This window comes from Petromyzon marinus, unplaced genomic scaffold, assembly GCF_048934315.1.
Source record: "Petromyzon marinus isolate PM22_M1 ecotype Great Lakes invasive population unplaced genomic scaffold, UKy_Petmar_22M1.pri1.0 PM_G_Scaffold_15, whole genome shotgun sequence".
In the NCBI taxonomy this organism is placed as follows: Eukaryota; Metazoa; Chordata; class Hyperoartia; order Petromyzontiformes; family Petromyzontidae; genus Petromyzon; species Petromyzon marinus.
The window spans coordinates 2654899-2676266 of record NW_027422706.1 but is presented as its reverse complement, the minus strand read 5'-3'; the positions used below and the strand labels follow the sequence as shown (position 1 = coordinate 2676266).

Below are 21368 nucleotides of genomic sequence, written 5' to 3'. Positions count from 1 at the left end.
ATGAGAGCGGGGATAAATTGGGAAGTCGGGAATTGGAGCGAGGTTGTTGAAGTTGGAGAGCTTGGAGTCAGCAGCGGGGAATTGAAGGGTAGAGAACTTGGCGACAGAGTTGGAGGGACAGAGTTGGAGAGACAGAGTTGGAGACGGAGCTTGGAAACAGCGTAGCGATAGCGGAGCTGAAGAAGAGAAGCAGCCAGCAGTGGCGAGAGCGTAGCGATAGCGGAGCTGAACAGAGACGAAGCAGTTAGCAGTGGAGAGAGCATAGTGACGGTGATAGCGGAGAGCGGAGACGAAGAAGTTAGCGGCGGAGTAAGCGCAGTAATCGTGGGGAGTGGAGAGACAAAGGTGGCGAGCGAGTCGAGTGAAGCACGGCGAGCGAGCCGTGGCGACATGGATACTGTGAAATATTGAGGGCATGTGGAGAGTTGTAAATAAAGCGGTGTTCAAAGAAAGACAAAAGTTGTCCGAGTGAAATCGAACACTACAAATATGCACACCCCCCCCCCCCCACCGTGGATAAGCCTTAATCCGCTGTGCACAGGTGCTAATGCAAGCGGGAAAGGAACGGCTGGGACCAGGCTATGGGGCAACGCCTCACCGTTAACGTGAATGCTACTGTGCGAACGCGCTGCGTTAGGCGCGCTGTGCAACAACACGCACGCGAGCACGGCCGCTCCGTGTGCTGCAGTACACGGAGCGCCTCACGCGCACCGCGCTCAAATCACTCGCACGGCGCTGCAGACGCGCGTCTCACACACCACGCCGAAACCCTCACGTAAACCGTAGCGGGTCGTAGAGATGGCGATCTACGCGCACAGCGGTGGAGTGGATTTAGCGCACCCCGAACCCCACCTTAATCGCTCACGCTGCGCTGCAGACGCGCGTCTTCTACACACACACACACACCGCGCGATACCCCGTGTAACCAGTTGCGGTCGTATAGACGTTAATAGATGTGTAGTGATGGTAGCGTCACTACTGCGTACACACGCACACGTGTGACGTCACTATGCGGGGGAGCGTCACTACTACGCCGGTCTACACACACACACATGACGTCATCCCGGCTGGAGGCGGGAATGACGTCAGGGCCGGTTCTGGACTCGGGAGGCCACGAGGGTGGTGTGAGGTCGTGGCCCTCTCTGTGACCCCGGCTGGACACGTGACTGGACCCCAGTGGGGGCCGGGGGCCTAGGGGGCACCTTGGGGGGCATGTGGACAGCAGGGGGGGGGGGGGGCTTCGAGAGGGTTCTCGAAGGGAGACGTGGCCGGGGCGGAGCCCGGGCATGCCGAGGCCCATATAAGCAGCCTCCTCACGAGCTTCGAGGCTGCCCGTATCAAGAATGAAGATGCATCGTGAAGACGCCAAGAAGAGATCCGTGTGTAGGTCCCAGCCGGAGGACTCTAGGATAGCGGTAGACGTGTTGTAAGTCCCGCCAAGACAGGAGGCTGTACCTCCCTAGGGTATCTGAGAAGTGTGTGTTAGCTAGAGTAAGTCGGTGGTCACCACCCTATGCGTAATGTAAGAGCTAACTGTTTGTGTTCATTAATAAATAAGTGTTGCCTCCCAAGAAGTTGTGTGTGCACCTAATTCGAATCCACTACAGATGCGCACCTCACACACCAACCCCGCGCCGACACCCTGCAGCCCCGCGCTCGCTCTCTCACGCACCCCGCCCCCCGCACGCAGTCGCTCCACTCAAAAATCACAGATACCACGCCGAAGTTCGCCCACACGCGCACACAGAAATCGCACCGCACCGATCTTCTGAACTGAAGTTTATTAATGACGCGTCTAAAGAAAACCCTGTGCGGCCCTGTAGTAAATATTCCACGAGCAGCGTGTAGCCTATCCCTATTCAATCCCTGGGTGTACCCCCCACACTCTACTTCTCAACTCGCAGATGCACTCACGGTGTCGCACGGAAGCTGCGGGAGTCGGAGGGACGATGATCCAAGAGGTCTCCGCCTGGGGTAGAGTCGTAGCGGCGCTCGCCAGCGTCCCTCGGACGCCGCGAGCGGCCGGGAGTCAGACTGGGGTGGCTGGATGGCTGGAGAACCACCTGAACGTTTTTTCACCTCCCTCCCTTTGACGCCCTGGGAATCCGAAGATCCAGGGTCACGTGGTGTTATCCCGCGCAGACCAATCGAGCGCCTACATTTCGATTTTAAACCGATGTTCCCGCCCTTACCTGGAGCGTGACTTTCCGTTGCGCCTTGACCCATTGTCTACGCACCCCTCCTCCCCACCCCCTCCTCCCCACCCGGTCCTCCCTACCCGGTCCTCCCCACCCCGCGGCGTGGCTAGGAACTTCCCTCCCACCTCCACGTCTGCGCTGCCAGCGGAGTGTTCTGCCCTCGAGGCCCCATCTCCCGTGTTGCGTGCGCTTCATTGCGGCCAGCCTGTAAATCACTATGCGCCCCTGCGACTTTTTAAAGCTGATTTTAGGGGGGGCCGCCGTGTAATCCGGCCTGGGGGGGGGGGGGTCAGCCAATCTCCTGGCAATGGGAAACCGGGGGACATCCCTGCTAGGGGCCCTTCGGATGAAAGCCCGTGGGCCAGGCCTCCCCCTTCGAGACCCTACGTGAGTGTGTGTTTAGTGGGAGTGTGCGTACGTTCGTGTGGAGGGGTGCGAGGGGATGGTGGCGCCGGCGGAGTTGCTCCGTTGCTGTGGCACCACGGTATCTATGGAATTGATAGTCATATCTATTGACTATAGTATTATCAGCTGACTATAGCAGTGTCTGCTTACGCTATAACAGTATTTAATTACTCTAAAGTAGCATCTACTCTGCAGCAGTATCTACCGACTCAACAGTAGTATATACCGACTCTATTGCAGTTAACTTCTTACTCAGAGTACCGTGGTGAGGCCTAGTCTCGTGCAGAGCCCCCGGCCTCGCCTAGATTGCCCAGCCGGCCGAGGTGGCACCTTGGCAGGCTGGGGCTGGGCTGCCACATCACGCTGCATAACATACCAAGCACAGATTCAATTTTCAAAATCGGCCCTCAAGCTGGAACAGATGCCTCAATTTATTGAAATGCACTTTACTTTTTTCAAATACAGCAACCCCCCCCCCCTCCCACCATCCCCGATCCTGTTAAAGCCATGCATTGTACTACATTACGGACAAAGTTTAGAGGAATCTAAAGCAATGCAGTAAAAATTCAACGAAGCAATGTTGTAAAGCTAACAGTTGGCCAACTTAATTATTTGCCGGCCATTTCACCACAGCGAATGCACCGATATAAATTCCGCAACATTTAATGCTGCCTTGTGAAATACAAACAAAACTCAATTAAATTGTCATGTCCATGCTCATTACAGCTTAAGACCGGTCGCACAAAATAACCAATTTTAGGAGACAATTAAAGCTTTAAAGTTAAGTCCGACTTTACAGAAATGTTTTACCACACCCATTAGACTAAAGTTTAAAACTATACTTACAATTATAAATGTGTAAAGTGTTCAACTAAACGAGGTGTGTATCTTATTTACACACCATAGACATTAAAAGAATCGCATATCAATTAACACAACCCACATACAGTCCTTGCACTACCCCTCTACGTAACGTTTCTTCAGACCCAACAAATTTTAACTTTTTAAATCAAGCAAACCCCCAATATATGTACACTCTGGGAGGAAGTTCTCTGCAACCTGCAACAACAAAAGCAAGCATTGCCGACATCAAGAAGCAAAACCAACAGATCATCGTCGACCCCACAAAGGGCTCCATTCTCATTTGGAGAATTTGGTTTGCGTGGTCACGATTTAGGCCAAGATTTGGTGACAAGGTGCCTCTCTAAACCATCCAATTCCCTTCGTCAATCTCTAAAATTGGGCACGAGAGCGTTGCCAACCAACTCCATTTGAAAGAAACTACTCTACATTTGTATTTTACCAGGTAAGGCCCACGGAGCTATGCAGCGCTCTTTCCGGAGAGACATGGCCACTGTTCTGCCCCACGGCAGATATGGGGCTGTGTTTACACAGGAACTTCCTGATATGATGGTGTCGAGTTTGGTCACGTGACCTGGAAGTGACGCGTTAAGGGTCTCGAAGCGACGAGGCAAGGCAGGGGTGTCAGTCATTACAAAGAGTACAAAATGGAGGCACAATTAGCATCTCAGCGAAGACGGGAGCATCTGCTCATTGTGGGACTTTAAGAATCATTGTCTGCAAGTTAGTTTATCTCCATATATAAAAGGCAAAGTTGTGAATGTGTGCCTGTTCAAAATGTTTAGCATACTTCCCGACTTGCAACCAACTGGAAATTGGCCATGTGGGTACTTACCAGACTGTACACCACGCAAAAATGATAAAAAAATACACTTTTTTTTTAGGGGGGGGGCGGGGAGCTCAATAATGTATAGATTTTTTGCACGGCAAGTGAGCTGTGGCGTCAAATCTGTCACGTGACCCTCGCATGTGGAAGCGTAACGCATTGCAGTGTAGTGGTTAGCGTTGTTTGTGTGTGTATGTGTCTGTGTGTGTGTCTGTGTGTGTGTGTATCTGTGTGTGTGTGTGTGTAAGCGTAACGCATTGTAGTGTAGTGGTTAGCGCTACGCTGCGCTACGAACCCGGCGACCCGAGTTCGATTCCCGCTCACGGCCACCAAACGAGTAACTGCTTGGGTGTCAACATCGCCACTGGGGAGATAAAGGCGGCAGGGCGTGCTGCTGGCCACCAAACCCCTTCGTGTTCTTATAATTACTGGGACTCCTGTTATGTTAGGATTGCCGTTATAATGCTGTAAATGCCTTTATAATGCTGTTAAATTGTTACGATAAATATGGAGGCCTGGTTAACAACGAAGCCTGCCACTTGCATTATTGTGAATAGTTGTTTGTAATTAGATAAGTCGAGCCAGACTTGTGCCCATGTAACTTTAATGCATTCTTGAGAGCAAGGATGAAGATGTATCTCGTCTACAGTTCAGTGTTATGTGCAGCAGCGCTGTACATTTGGGCTGCAGTATGGTGATTACCCAAAGTGACCTTATTGAACATAGTAGCTTATTCTCTTGTTGTAGAGCTATTCAGTGCTAATGTAGGTGCCTGGTCCATCCAGGACCTATGATTGAGATTCATGTTGTCCAAGACAATGTTATGATGTTGCAGTGTTAATTAATTATATTGATATTGCAAGTATTAACAGATGCTCTATTTTGTGCTGTGTTTTCCCATGAGTTTTATGTCGTTCTATTCGTTAAATACGTTGGAGTCGGATGGTCACCCTGGCTCTGAAGGTTTACTACTCGGACAGTGATGCAACGCAGCGTAGTGAGGCCGAGACAGCCACCACAAATGGATAGCTCAACGAAGTGGCTTATCGTGTAGACATTTATAGCAGCAAAATACTCTAAAACGCATGCTTTTAAAAACGTGGGAGGGAAAAAAAAACAGAGGACCCGGAGAAAAATCCACATGACCACGGGGAGAACTTGCAAACTCCAAATATGCAGCAGGCGTCGGGGTTGGGATGGAACCCCAGACCTCCTGCTGCATACCAGGCAAAGTGAGTTAACATCTCCTAGCCACCGTGGCATCCAAATAGAATCGTCAAGAGGACATTCTGACACTTGAAGAAAACCTGTACCAATCTTGGCCATAACCATTCTTGTACCTCTTGATCTTCCAAACACGTGTAGAGGTGTTACGGGAGGGTGACACGCGGTTGTATAACGGTGGCCACAAACACGTCCGCTACGGTCACCACCCTGGGGGGCTGTGGGGGATGCTGTGATCACTCCCAGCCCCGCCCCTCAGTGAGAGACAGTATAAAAGGTGGGACCCGGGGAGCTGAGAGGCAGTCCAACTCAAGCAAGATGAAGAGCCAGTGAAGAACGAAGATTGACTAGCCAGACCCTGGAACTCCTTTGATTCGCTGACCTTCTGAGGGCCGGGCAAAGCAAGCCAGGGTGCGACACCGGAGCCGCGAGGGCCAATGTCCCTCTGAGGGCCGGACTCGTGTGGCTGGTGATCGGGACCTGCGCCGAAGCTGGGCCAGGTCAGATAGCCTCCCGGGAGAGGAACAGGATAGAGGGAACCAGGGAGCTAGCGTGGGCTAAAGCTCGGGGAACGTTTCCCTCTATAAAGTACGGGTGAAGAGGCCGTTACCTCTTCAAGTATAAGACTCGCAACTGTAACAGAAGTGTCTGTAATAAATACGTGTTGCCTCAAGTAAACAGTCTCCGACGTCAATAAGGCCACGACACATGTAGCCCTCCAGCAGGTCAGATCGTACAAAAGCATTAAATTTGGCATGCGATTGATCGATAAAAAAAATCTAGTCATGTTTAAGATTTTATATAAATGATGATTGAGAAGTTTTTCACGATATAATATGCAAATTATATTATGTGAGCAAATGCGGTAGTGTACCCATACTCTTTGGTTCTATTCGGTAAAGTCACTCCAGCGCTGTCCTCGAGACAGCCTGATCCCTTCACCGAGAAGATGGTTTCAAATTAAGCAACCATTGGAAAGATGTTCTAAATCGAACTAAACATTAAACTAATTTTCAATGGTACAGTATATTTTTCAAGTAGTGGTACCCCAAACTTTCGCAGCTCTTAAAAATTCCCCATTCACACCATCAATAGGTAAACTCCCCCCCCCCCCCCGCCAAACGGCATGTTCACCCGCACGTACACCACCTCTATGCTAAGTCGGCCAATCAAATGCTAATTTTTATGCTAATTCCTTTGTCAAGGCACCTTGTTTCCTCGCACACAGCTTAAAGGTCGCGGTCTGAGCGTGGCTGTGTTTCACTCCAGCGCTGTCCTCGAGACAGCCTGATCCCTTCACCCGATGAAGGCCGCTTGTGTTGTGGCCGAAACGTCGTGATTTTTGTTGTTTTATTTTTTACCTACGTGACTTTACCGAATAGAACCAAAGAGTATGGATCCTTGCAGTCACGAAAGCTTTAAATCTAGAAGTGTACCCATGGCTACAACCACGAGAAGGCGAGTAGAGTCAAGGACGTAATGAATGGGAAGAGGAATAGAAAGGGGTAGAGCAGAAAAATGGAAAAATGGGATCAGAGACAATACCTTAAAAGGGTCTCTCTATCATCCTCCACGGAGCAGGGTATTTTCACAGGGGGGGGGGGTTTTGGGGGCAGAGGGTAAGGGATTCAGCAGGGATGGCCACACAAGTCACGTGACTTCCTCAGGGAGGCACGAGCAGATTCTCGATATTTTTGTTTTGCAGCTTAACGGGAGTGCAGGAGCGGGAGCTGCCCTTACCTGCACGTGCTCCTCCTCATCATCATCTGTCTAGGCCTGCACCTTGGCTGGCAGAGGAGACCGCACCCCTGCTTTGGGCATGCCCGGCCGCCCGTCCCCACCCCACAGGGTCCGGCGGTTGAGCCAGGACGCGTGGCCCCAACTGTGCCAGAAGCGGCGATTGCGCGCGGCCGGGAGGTTCTCCCCGAACGTCTGCATGTTCAAGCGCTGCTCCTCCGCCAACGTCACGCGGCAGTTCCTTACAAGATGGAAGGAAGGGGGTGGCGGGGGTTGTGAGCACAGCTGGTGCATCTTGCCAGTCATCTCAGTCTATCCATGGCCACCTGGGGTCTGTCCCATGACCTCCTGTCAGCGAGCCTTCGACATTCCACGTGTACCTTCACCGAGCAGTGAATGGCGCGTGTTGGTATTGGAGGTGGAGGGAGGAGATAAAGATGCAGTGCTACAACTTCTTGCTCGTGCCACTACTACTGGCAGAAGGGCCACAGTAAGTCACTCATTTTCATTTTGGCAAATATCGCAGTTTTTACACCGGCACACGAAAAATGCCTGCCACTTGTAAAACACGTCACGGGATTCTTTGAATGTTCCCTGCCAAGCAGCAGGCGTACATCCCGGTTAATGCGCCCGCAGTATTATAAATCAGAGCAGCCACTAGATTTGCACTGCGAATAGTTTTGTTGTTACGCGACAACGACTCTGTCTGACGCTCCGAGCAGTGGCTCACCCCACACCATGTTGAAGAGTGGCCTGTGGATGACGATAGATCATGGTACTACAGAATTGCTCGAGTGAACGCTAAACCCTACATTAGAGGTTCCCTGCACGGTTCCACACCATCCTGCGTTTTAGAGAAATGTTCGCCTCGTGCCCAGTCAAATAATTACACGGTTCTTCCTCTTATTTTCGAGCTAGGATTTTTTCCCGAATCAAGCGCAACACCGCAATTCACGCGGCATGCATTTTCTGCGCAGAGTAATTAAAGTTAACGTCACACATTTGCAACGCCCCAAAGTTTCCAGATATTCAGGAGGCGTAGTCAACCGCATACGAGTGAGAAGGCAGCCAGCAACGGCACCAACAATTGCCCGAGATCTGTCATCCTATATTAGGATGGTTAGGCCAACTCCATTTGTGAGTTTTTATTACACGAGGGACGAAACCAAAGAAAACCCACACGTGCAAAGGTGGGAGAGTGAATGGGGGGGGAACAGCAACCCCATCTCCGTACAGATGGAGATGAATCAACATGCTGTACTGCTACCTCCTGGCAAGTCGGTGCACATGGCAGAAGATTGTGAACCACCAACCCGTTGCCTCCTCCAGGCGCTGTATATAAAGGTGTGCCGCCACCACTGCCCGTCCGAGACCATCAACCCCGCGATGAGCAAGGAGACCCAATTAAAAATCACAAGTGGCAGAAATGCCATTACCTGCCGCCATCTTTGGAAATGTTGTCAAAGAAGCATCTTGTTTTGTCGTAGAAGCATTTGTCAGGAAACACGGCAGAGCTCCTGCTGGGACCCCTCTGCATGTCTGCAGCACAAAGGGAGACGTCAATGTCAGAAACTAATTAAGGGATGGCCTGGACAATTAAAGACAAAGATCCCCACCCCGTTTCGCTTCAGACTATCGGGGCAAGTGCTCTTAGTGAGTGGCACCCCGAGGCCGGCACGGCACACGAAGGCATGGGTGGGCCTAGCACCATGCCCGGCCACCTTCGTCTCCCTCATGGCGATGGCTGAGGTGAGCCACTAGAGGGGGGCGACGGTACAGATTTGTTGAACCAAACTTTTCAACAGAAACCGCCGTGGCAGCAGTGGCAACAGGCCACCGTGATGGACGCTCGTGGAGATTGCTCCTCGTGAACAAAAATTGTCAAAAGTGCATCATGGTCCTAAAGGGACCAACATTTAGCACAGGGGATTCTCCAAAAATTTTTACCATTTGTTAAAATACAACCATTTACCAATGCGAGTCAGGGCTAAAACAATAAGACCATAAACTTTGCATTATATTTCAGGCCCATCAAGCTATATGGCTCTTTTTCAGAAGAGACCTGGCCACAAATGATAGCTCAACGAAGTGGCTTATTACATGAAAATTTCTGGCAGGTAAACTCCAATAAGTGCACGTTGATTCTAAAATGTGGAGGGAAAAACCGGATGACTCAGAGAAAACAGGTTTTTTTGGGTTAGATCGTGATCCAACCCAAAAAAAAATCTATCATGGATGATATTGGTCGCAAAAGCCTACATGTTCAACCGACCCAGAGAAAAATCCACACTACCACGGGGAGAGAGACGCATGCAAACTCCAAATATACAATGGTCAGGGTTTTGGTGAAACCCACGAGGCAAGGTAGCCCCCCCCCCACAGCCGCCTAATAATTTGTTGGCACAAGAGAGGCGGTGTAATACAAATCCACTGTTGCACTGCACATCCATGCTTTACATTATCCAAGCTCCACTCTTTCTGCAACCCACACCTGACCAGAGTGATGCGAGGCCCTCACCCACAAGTGCAGTGACAGCCAAGCTTACTAAAGGCTGTCACATGCGGAGAGTTTCTCAAGTTATCATTCCTCACGATTACTCTAACTCGTATGAAAAAAAGGGCCTAATATAAATGTCCACATAAGCTACTTCATTGAGCTATCATTTGTGCCCAGGTCGCTTCTGAAAAAGCGAATAGCTCAGTGATCTTTACCTGGTAAGACAAGATTAGTTGATTTTTATTTTTTCAAGCGATTTGTTCACTTGACCTATAGACTGTGCACTCCCATCGTGTTTTTGTATTGTATGTTGTTACATTCTGACCCGCCCCTACTGAACATCTGTGGACAAAAAAACCTTTGTAGCGCATCGAAATCCCCCAGTGGACAAATAAATATTCTGATTCTAAAAGGAGACATCCCACAGGAGTGGTGGTGGTGGTGTGAAACCGGGTCCCTCAAAGTGCTCCTTTTAATAAAAAAAAGGTCCACCACCTTCTCTTTGCTTGGCCTTGTTGTTCTGGAACTCCTTGTCCAGCTCCTCGCGGTCCAGCTGTGCGTTGCTGCTCTCAAAGTCAAACTCCGCCTGAAACTCATCGCCCAGGTTCAGGGCCTGTGCCTTCTGGGGGCGCCCATGGCGGCTCGAGCCTGCGGGGAGAGAAAAATAAACGGCAGCTCGGTTTGTGATCCACCAACGCCGCGGTGGTGGCGGTGGTGAGATGTTAACTACCTAACCTGGTACGCAAGAGCTCGTGGGTTCTATCCCGACCCCCTGCTGTATACTTGGAAGTTTGCATGTTCTCCCCAAATGTGAAACATTTCCTGCAAACTTTCTCCATTGGAATAATGCATCAATGAGTACACCCTGCTGCAAAGAAAAAAACACTTTTGCTGGACCCTCATGGACAAATGTGAGTCTCTTACTTTCGACCCAGGTTTCCTGGGTAAATATTCACGACCATAAAAAAATAGCGCACCGGCTGCCCGGTATTCAGGTCGGCACCAGCGGCCAAGAATCTGTTATTCTCTCCGCCCTCTGCACATGTTCAAAAGGCCATTGCCAAAGTCCAGGCTAATGCACCGCGTCGCCTTTGAGGCAACGTCAGTGATAAAAGTGGCAAGGGGTTTTTGCCTTCCCACCGCGATTTACAAAGCCCCACGACGAATGCGTCCACAAAAGCTGTGCACGGCGAGCCTTCAATACGCAAACGCATTAATTAGTCTCCGTCGGTACGAGACGCCGACTGTAAATTGGGACACGTTGCTTCAAAACGAACTTACAAATTTGATGAAAAGATTAATGACGGCATGGGGGGGTGGCGGGTGGGGAGGGCGAACACCACCCACACCACCCGTAGCCGTACCTGCAATCTGCTTCACGGGGGCCCTCCGCCACCGCCGCCGCCGCCGGGGCGCCGTCTGCACCCCCCGCTCCACCGTGCCGCTCTTCCTCGCCGGCTGCTGCGGCGTGGCGTTGACGCGCGCAGCGGCCGCGCCGGCCGTGGGCGCTGCCGCACCTGTGGGCGATGGGCACAGCCGGCGCGCACCCACCGGTCGTCTCGGTTCGTCAGCCCGTCGGGGGGGGGCCACGTGGGACCCTCCCGGTGCGTCCCGGCAACGACCGGCGACACTTCATCTGGCACGGGCGCCGTGGTGACGTCACCGTCACTTAGTGGCGAAAGGCGGCTGTTGGTATTATGGGGCGGGGGGGGGCGTTCTACAACAGCTGTGTGGGCAAGACACAAGTGCCATAGCCCTCCATCACCCATCGTGGTGTCAGTGTCATCATCATCATCATTACCACCACCACCCCTCCCCCCCTATCGTTCCTCACGACTGCAGGTCACACGTTTGTGTTGTCACCAGGCAGAGGGGCTCACCGCACACAAATCCCAGCGTATCCGAGCGTGCCATTTTTACGTCGCTTCGAGCGAGGCCGTCAAAACCGCACAGATCACTCAGCGGCCAAGCGCAGCGTTTGCCGACCACCCCGTTTGCGTCTCCAACATTTTCGAAAAGGAAACTCCGCTTTCATTTGCTCTTGATGCAACCAATTGCCATAGCCACGTAGGTAAAAAATAAAATAACAAAAATCACGTTTCGGCCACAACACAAGCGGCCTTCCTCAGGTGAAGGGACGAGACTGTCTGGAAGACAGCGCTGTCCTCCAGACAGTCTCGTCCCTTCACCTGAGGAAGGCCGCTTGTGTTGTGGCCGAAACGTCGTGATTTTTGTTATTTTATTTTTTACCTACGTGACTTCACCCAATAGAACCAAAGAGTATGGATCCTAGCAGTCACAAACGCTTTAAATCTAGAATTGCCATAGCACCACCATTCATATATTTTGTCAAAAATGATTATTTTGCACGGGTTTAAAATATAAAAATATTAGCACACGTTTGTCGTTAGGGGCGTTTGCGCGCAACTTTTATGGGTCGGGCAGCATTACATTGGGGGGGTGTTAACATTAATAAACGAGACGGTGGAACGAGGGTCACCGGGGCTCTTGTCCACAAGCCACGGCATACTTCACGACTCGTCCTCCCGCCTGCAGAGGGAGGCCTCGGCTGCACCAACACGGACGGCACGAGGATTCACGACGCTTCCGTTAAAGTCGGTGGCTGTTGTAACCTTTGCCGCAGCCTTGCAACCCCTTTGGTTCCCAATCGTTCACAAACAACGTGCAACGTCAACAGACGTAAGGGGTTTGATGAAACAAAGCGGTTGCACTCGGCCCGCGCGCCCGCACCCAATCTGTATTTCGATGATATACCTTCGAAAGAAATCCCCAGAAAGGGGATCTTGCAACCCCCAAGGGGTGCGTGCACCCCTGGGTTAAGAACCACTGGGCGAGACGATCGTGGGGTAACACAGTAATATCAATTTACAACTCACACCCCTTTCACGTCGTCGCTTTATTATGAACACCGCTAACACAATTTACGTCGGTGACAGCATCGATCCTTTCTCGTATCCCCATCGCCTCTTGCTTCACCTACCCTGTAAACTACCCTGTGGTGTTGCGCGCATGACGACATGTACTGTGCTTTCGATAACAAAATACATTATTGATGTACGGTATTTTGGGAAAAAATTGCTTAAATTTACGTCGCACATTTCAGGAACGCATCACCAATGTAAATTGGGGTACTGCTCTACAATGCCCAATGTTCTGCTACACCATCTGCCACCCAACAAATTAAATTTGTCACCTGGAGCACCACACCAATTTATGTGGTTTCGGCAAACCAGAATGTTGAAAAAAACCCAAAAAAACAATCATATTTCCGTACGACGTCTCATTGGACATTACAAAATCGGGCATCAGGTGTTTGGTAAAAGATGCAGGTGGAGATCCGATCAGAAATCCTCTCTTCTCTCAATACCCAGCCAGTGAACAGGGTGGCCACAACCTCAGCACCACGATAGCACCTCGTTGAGATCAATATAGCAAGTTGCCTCTGGCAACCTCGTTTCTCACAAAACCACAGATTTTAAAAAAGAAAGTCTTCGTTCATCATCGCCATGGAGAAATGCATCGTGCAGGACCTTGAAGCCGCAATTAAATTTTGTTGGTGCAAATCTTAATTGGGTTAAGTTGTGGAAGAGGGGTAATTTTAAAACGTTTTTATTTTTTATCAGGCAAGACACCGAGCTATATTTGCACTTTTTCAGAAGCCACTTTACCACAAATGATCGTTGAATAAAGCGGCTTTCTTGATAAACGCCGTTATTGCAAACAACAAAACCCATTTAGCACCACATTTGTATTATCTCGTGGTAGAAGAGTGGCTCTCGCACAACTACGAACCCAACGACGCAAAAAATAACTCGATTCTCAGCCATATCACGAGCGAATTATATCCAAATCGGTGGCTGGCTCCCCACCTTCCCATTCACCACAACCGCACAAGTGAAGCGTGGCAGGTGAAATAACCACCCCGCATGACAAGACAGCGCGGCCTTCGCCGAGCAGTTCATTGACAGGGCACCAAATAATAACGCTTTAAATGACGGGTCATTTTGAAAAGGCGACAATTTAAAATACAATCACTGGGTATCACCATCAAGCGCAAAGTAAAAACAAAAATGCTCGTCCGCATGCACTACACATTATCATCATCATCGAGCTGTCATACACAGAGCCTTTTATTTTCCTGCATGCGCTTACGGAAATAATTCCATGAAGATAGCTGTAACTCAACTGCGTTCAATTAAGATCGCATTGAAATCACGCAGTTGCCTCTAAACGAGCAAAAGGCGAAAACGACCCGAGGCAAGGCCACTGGGCAACGGAAACCACGTGGCATTAAGAGGGCAAAGGTGCAGCCCTGCAGTGCCGATGTTTACCGCACACCGCACCCCCCCCCTCCCGTACCCACAGCTCCTCCGTACGCAGGCTGCACGAAGGGACGGTGCCCGACCGCTGTGGCCCAGGCGTCGTGCCGCGCGTGGCCCGGGTGGCCGCCCGTGGCACCGCGGGGGGGTCCGGTCGGCGTGCCCGGCGCGGAGTGGCAGCTCGCCGCCGCTCCGATACCGCGCGCGTGGCAGCGAGTGGCGGCCCCCCCCGGGGTGCCCGGCGAGGACTGGACGGGGGGTGAGGGTGGGTTAGGCAGCGATTAGAACAAATCACGATGGACGACGTACGCATGTCAAACTTCTTATGCACCTTCTTGGTTCTTTCGGTAAAGTCACCACCACGTAGAAGGGAAACAATAAAATAATAAAAATATAAAACTTTAAAATTCTCACGACGTTTCGACTGCAACACAAGCAATCATCATCAGGTGTAAAAACCACAGCAAGACATTTTTTTTTTAAAGTGGCAGGTTTTTTTTTAACGTTAGCACCACGGAGAGCGATTTGGCAGTTATTCAGATGGACGAGTCCATCTATGTTCGGAAAAGAGGAGGGGGGAGTCGAAAATGATGGATGCGGTCTGAAAGCCACCGTAAGCGTGAACAATTTATCAAATCCTTCCAATGATTGCTAAGCCAGAATTCCTTCCTCTCGGTTGAAATTGTCTCTGTGTTTGTATATGTGGATAGCCTCATGAACGAATCTCTCATGGTAGCCAGATGGCTTACAGAGAACCTCTGTAAGCCATCAGGCTACCATGAGAGATTCTCCCGTTTCGGTCTTAGGAGGAGGGATAATTGCGATGTCATCACCCGAGAGCCAATCAGGTGTCAAGGGTTGCGCAATTCAGCCACTGGCACGCTGGCACCCGGGCTCGGATCTTGGTAGCCTCTTCCATCTCCTCCTCCTCAACCTGTAAAAACCCTCCACAGCTACCACTGTTAGCTAACTATTGTAACTCTCAAATGCAACTTTCATCAAGCCCCCCGAGTGTGAAGTGCAGTCTCCAACCTCGTATTCTCCACCATCTCTGGCTTCCTCGATTCCAGTGCCGTGAAGGGAAAATTTGCCCGAAATGCGGCCGATCAGCGTTGACTTTTTTTTCCACATTTTGTCAACATGTTGCCAAAGATGTCCCTTAAAGTCTTAACGGACGTTCGGGGCAAGTGCAGTGCGAGCAACTACGAGGCCGGCAAAGCACACGGAGGAGGTGGGGAAGCCAGACCCACGCCCGACCGCCTTCTCCCCAGTGGCGATGTTTATACATCGCACCAGGTGCTCATTGGATAGATCTCAGGAAAAGCCCGGGACCGTTTCAGATAATCGTCACCTGGCGTTGGCCGTAAGTGGGAATCAAACCCCGGTGGGTCGTAGGCGGGTTTGTGGTGCAGCGCATCAACCACTGTGCCACCGCTCCCCTAAACCATGGCACCGCTGCAGTGGCAAGATGTTAACTACCTCGCCTGGAGTACAATAGGTCGTGGGGTTTGATCCAGACCCCCGACGCCTGCATATTTTTGGAGTTTTCAACGTCCTCCCCCGTGGTCACGTGGATTTTTCTGGGTCATCCAGTTTCTACCTCCACGTTTTAGAACCGACGTGCATTTGGAGTATTTGGCTGCTGGAAATGTCCACACGATAAGCCGCTTCGTTGAGCAAATCATTTGTGGCCGGGTCGCTTCTGAAAAGAGAGTTAAGTAGCTCGGTGGGCCTCACATGGTACAATAAATAAAGAGTTTAATGGTAAAGAGCGGCTGCACCTCTCACCTGCACCATGGCCACGTCGTGGTGCAGAGCGGACAGCATGTACTCGCACGGGGTCAAGTCCTTGATCTCGCTGATGCGAAAGGCGATGTGTTCGAAGACCTCCTCGCGAGGGGCAATGGGACGGTCGGCGGGGCGCCCCTCCGTCCCGCGCAAGCGCACTGCGCGCACACAAAGACGCCCGCCGCCGGTACAGACCTCCACGTACCCGTTTGGTCAAGCGTTGTTACGGTCGAGAGCACCTATGCAGGTCGGAGCAGGTGCGTGGTTGTGGGTTTTGGGCGCCACTGTGGTGAGACGTTAACTACCTCGCCTGGTATATATCGAAGGTCATGCGTTTCATCCCAACCCTGACAACACCTGCTGTATATTTGGAGTCAGCGAGGTTTTCTCTTCCCATGGGTCGAGCGGATTCCCCCCCCCCCCTCCAGGTCTTTCGATAAGCCACTTCGTTGCGTTACCTACCATTTGTGGGGAGGTCACTTCTGAAAGAGCGATATAGTAAGTGGGCCTTACCCGCAACATAAACAATTCTTTAAAATAGTTTCTAGCTGGTTCAGCTACCTTCATCCTCCCCAGTGCTGATTTAATCATCTTTTTTACTTACACACCACACCAGGTAACTTCACTTGAAGGCAGTCTACCTACGCGAAAACCAGAATGTGTTGGGATACAAGGCCACCACCGACGACGTTGTCTGTAGCCAGGAATCAAATCTAGCTCGCGGGGTTCCGAGCTGCACACATTTCTCAACTCTGCAAGCCATGCAAGCCAAAAATTGAGATTCATTTATTTCCTGTAACAAGCTGTATTAAATATTCTTGTTTCTTTCGGTAAAGTCACGTAGAAAGGAAATAATAAAAATAAAACATAATAAAATAAAAATGAAATGTATTTTATTTTTATTTAAATAAAATTAAAATGAAATTTATTTTATATGTATTTTATTTTATTATGTCTTAGCTGTATTAAAACCAATAGCCCGTCATCCATAAGCCATATGCCTGCAGGTATTGAATGTTTATGGGTATCAACATCACAAATCCCTATCATCACTGTCGCAAAGAAGAAGTTCTCCATTGTGCCAATTTAATCCCGACAGGTGCCGTTGACCCAAATCTGTGAATCCGTTTAGAGTATTTGGCGGCTAAACGTTCCCACGCGCTAAGCCACTTCGTTGCGTTACCTACCATTTGTGGGCAGGTCGCTTCTGAAAGAGCGATATAGTAAGTGGGCCTTACTCGCAACCTAAACAATTCTTTAAAATAGTTTCTAGCTGGTTCAGCTACCTTCATCCTCCCCAGTGCTGATTTAATAATCTTTTTCACTTACACACCGCACCAGGTAACTTCACTTGAAGGCAGTCTACCTACGCGAAGCCCAGAATGTGTTGGGATACAAAGCCACCACCGACGACGTTGTCTGTAGCCAGGAATCAAATCTAGCTCGCGGGGTTTCGAGCTGCACACATTTCTCAACTCTGCAAGCCAAAAATTAAGATTCATTTATTTCCTGCAACAAGCTGTATTAAATATTCTTGTTTCTTTCAATAAAGTCACATAGAAGGGAAATAATAAAATAATAAAAATAAAACATTAACTCAAAATGAAATTTATTTTATTTAAATAAAATATAAATGAAATTTATTTTATATGTATTTTATTTTATTACGTCTTAGCTGTATTAAAACCAATAGCCTGTCAACCATTAGCCATATGCCTGCAGGTATTGAATGTTTATGGGTATCAACATCACAAATCGCTATCATCACCGTCGCAAAGAAGAAGTTCTCCATTGTGCCAATTTAATCCCGACAGGTGCCGTTGGCCCAAATCTGTGAATGAAGGCAAAAATGAATGTGGAACATTTCCAAATTAACTGTTTTGGGGCCGTCCAGAAATGACGTCACGCACCTGGGGGGGGGGGGGGGTCAGACATTTGTGACGATGTGTGACGACTGGGGGGGGAGTTTGATAAATGTGACGTCACATCAAAATGCGCAACTTTAAATATAGACAACACGTTCCACCTAATTAGACTTTTTAATGTTTTCTCCGACAAGATCAGAGTGCAGCGGCACATTAAATACGCACTACAATGACAACAATAGTTTAAAGCGATTTGAAGCGTGTTTTATTTTGGCGGGGGGGGGAGGGGGCAGAGCTTTGTGACGTCATATTTGAGGGCGGGGGTCAAAAAAATCGTTCAAAATCGCGTGACGTCATTTATGGACGGCCCCTTATGCGGCACCCTGCCGGGCTCTTTGGCCGGGTCACGCGCCGTCTGTGACCAGCCGCGTCTCATTGCCCTGTGACTACCGACCCGACTTCAACACTTGATTTTTGCACACAGCGTTTTAATACGTTTTTTTTGTGTGGAATATTTGCTGGTTTATTCCAGAATGTTTCTGTTACGCGTCGTCGCTTTAAGATGTTCTGTGTTCAAATTTTGTTTGTTGCGGTTGCACCCGACTTAAGAGCCGCATGGCTCACAGGGGTATACCTAATAAATGAAACTTGAAACTTGAACACGCGCACGCACCGAAACCACGAACTTGTTCAGGTCAACGGGGTTAATCGCGCGTTCGTGTTGGCATAGCTGTCAACCCCTTATCAGTGCCCCTAGATTGTTACAGATCAATTCAAACCCTGATTGGTCACCCCCTGCCCTTATAAATATCAACGTTTAGCCAACGAGGTCCCGTCGCAAGGGAGAAACGCAAACAGACGGACGAAACAATGTGTGCCCGTATTGAAACGGCTGTGCACCCAATAACCTTCGTTGAAAAATACTTGAAACCACTGCGACCCAGAATCAGCAAGAACAACCTCAGAACATTCGTGATTAAGCGGGTGACGAGTTGAAGAACTTTGCCCCAGCACAGCTAGAGGCGCCGGCCATAAATGATGTCGCGCGATTTTGGACGATTTTTGCCACCCCCCCCCCCCAAAAAAAAAATATAAAACACGCTTCAAATCTCTTTAAACTATTATCATTGTAGTGCGTATTTAATGTGGCGCTGCACTCCGATGTTGAAGGTGAAAACATTTATTAACAAGTCTATTTGATTAAGTAGAACGTTTCGATTTAAAGCTTTCGTGACTGCAGGGATTCATCTCATTGGCTCTTTCGGTAAAGTCACGTAGAATGGAAATAAAATAATAAAAATAAAACATAATCAAATAACATTTTATTTTATTAAAAAATAAGTAAAAAATAATAATAAAACATTATACAATTTTATTAAAAATAAAATGTTATTGCTTTATTTTTATTATTTTATTTCCATTCTACGTGACTTTACCGAAAGAACCAAGAAGATAAGTAGAACGTGTTGTCTATATTTAAAGTTGTGAATTTTGATGTGACGTCACATTTCTCAACTCCCCACCGCCCCTCGTCACACATCGTCACAAATGTCTGACCCCCACGTGACGCATCAATGGCTGTCATTTTAAACATTTCTGGGCAATTCCCACTGAGATTAAGGACTCTCTTACAAATCCAGGTTAATTGAAAACACAAAAGTACATACAGCAATCCAATACAATCATGATTTCATTTATTTCTTTTCATTTATTTTATTTATTTTTTTCACCTACGTGACTTTACCGAAAAAAAACAAAGACTATCTTATTTGTCGTTTGAGCATCTTAACACCTCCTGTTTGATTGCCCTGAAAAGGGTCAAACCCCTCTTTAATACCCCCCCATACATTGACCCCACGACACTCACACCAATCTGTCCAGAAGGCGGCAACGTCGCCGACACGTTCACCTCCTCCTGGCAAACTTTCCCCAGCCTCAAGGCCTCCTCCTCCTCCTGCTGCTGCTGCTGCCGCTGCCCGAGCGAGTCGCCTGTTAGGACGACTCAAGCGGCTTCATTAAACCCCTAACCCGCAGCTTCGGGGTGTCCACAGTCGCCCCGTGAACCACCCCCCACCCCCCAGTGCGTAACCTTTCGCCAAGACGACGGTGGAGTCGTCCGTGTTGATGTCACAGAGGATGCCCTCGTAGCGGATGCCCGCCATGGAGAGCAAGCTCATCCTGACGCCCATGCAGGCCGCCCAAGTGGCCATGGTCGCCGGCTCTGGCTACGGGCGACGAGAGGGGCTGGTGGGGCCGCCTTGGTGGGGCCGGGCAGGAGGAGGGGGGGGAAGGAGGAAACTTGGCCCGGATCGCGAGACGACGACGATGATGATGATGGTGGTGGTGTTGGTGGTGTTGATGGTGGTGGTGTTGATGGTGGTGGTGTTGATGATGGTGGTGGTGTTGGTGGTGTTGATGATGATGGTGTTGTTGATGATGGTGTTGATGATGGTGATGATGGTGGTGTTGATGGTGTTGATGGTGGTGGTGTTGATGATGGTGGTGGTGTTGATGATGATGGTGATGATGATGGTGGTGTTGATGGTGGTGTTTATGATGATGGTGTTGTTGTTAATGGTGATGTTGATGGTGTTGATGATGATGGTGATGATGGTGGTGTTGTTGATGATGGTGATGATGATGGTGGTGTTAATGATGGTGGTGTTTATGATGATGATGGTGTTGTTGTTGATGGTGATGTTGATGATGATGGTGGTGTTGATGATGTTGATGATGATGGTGTTGATGATGATGGTGTTGATGATGATGGTGATGATGGTGTTGATGATGATGGTGTTGTTGATGATGGTGTTGATGATGATGGTGTTGATGATGATGATGGTGTTGATGATGATGGTGATGATGATGATGGTGGTGTTGATGATGGTGGTGTTTATGATGATGATGGTGTTGTTGTTAATGGTGATGTTGATGGTGTTGATGATGATGGTGATGATGATGGTGGTGTTGTTGATGATGGTGATGATGATGGTGGTGTTAATGATGGTGGTGTTTATGATGATGATGGTGTTGTTGTTGATGGTGATGTTGATGATGATGGTGGTGTTGATGATGTTGATGATGATGGTGTTGATGATGATGGTGATGATGGTGTTGATGATGATGGTGTTGTTGATGATGGTGTTGATGATGATGGTGTTGATGATGATGGTGATGATGGTGTTGATGATGATGGTGATGATGATGATGGTGATGATGATGATGGTGATGGTGTTGATGATGTTGATGATGATGGTGATGATGGCAACAACTCACGGCGTATCCCCCACGTGTTCACGGACACGCCACTGGCACTGCAATGCACTCTGGGTAGCGCCAAGTGGGCGGGATTGTGGGGGGAGGGGGAGGGGGATTTGTTTCTCTTCCGCTCAACGTCGTGGGTTTTTTGCTTTGTGTTTCATTTTAGTTATTTTTAATTTAATTTTTATTTTCTATCTACGTGACTTTACCGAAAGAACCAGGAACGTGAACTGCATCAAATATAAAGCGGGTCACGTGCACGCCTCTCGACCAATCGAAATACGCGGCGTTTTTTTAAACCGAGGGGCATTTCCCCACCCCGCCCACCCTGCCCCCCGTCCACCCCGCCCCTTACACCCCCACCCC

At 49.4% G+C, this 21368-nt stretch overlaps 1 protein-coding gene across 2 annotated transcripts; it reads right to left on the bottom strand.

The window, feature by feature from the left end:
• Positions 1-3005: 3005 nt before the first annotated feature.
• LOC142910685 (protein LSM14 homolog B-like) lies at positions 3006-20034 on the bottom strand. 2 transcript variants are annotated; one of them, XM_076060065.1, is made up of 8 exons: positions 19831-20034; positions 15877-16034; positions 14129-14336; positions 11113-11265; positions 10244-10396; positions 8688-8790; positions 7255-7492; positions 3006-3662 (listed from the first exon to the last, which is right to left on the bottom strand). In XM_076060065.1, the coding sequence occupies exons 1-7, from the start codon at positions 19949-19951 to the stop codon at positions 7285-7287; spliced, it is 1104 nt and encodes a 367-aa protein (XP_075916180.1). In that variant the 5' UTR covers positions 19952-20034; the 3' UTR covers positions 3006-3662; positions 7255-7284. The 2 variants fall into 2 exon arrangements, with proteins under 2 accessions (XP_075916180.1, XP_075916179.1); XM_076060064.1 differs by having other exon boundaries at positions 19816-19951.
• Positions 20035-21368: the final 1334 nt, after the last annotated feature.

Excerpts from the sequence above, each read along its gene's own strand:
- LOC142910685 (XM_076060064.1), bottom strand. The coding sequence starts at position 19,951 with ATGGCCACTTGGGCGGCCTGCATGGGCGTCAGGATGAGCTTGCTCTCC. Across the intron at positions 16,035-19,815 it reads GAAAGGTTACGCACTGGGGG|TGCGCTTGCGCGGGACGGAG; the intron begins GTGGGGGGTGGT and ends GTGTGCGCGCAG. Across the intron at positions 8,791-10,243 it reads CAAGGCCAAGCAAAGAGAAG|ACATGCAGAGGGGTCCCAGC; the intron begins GTGGTGGACCTT and ends TTTGTGCTGCAG.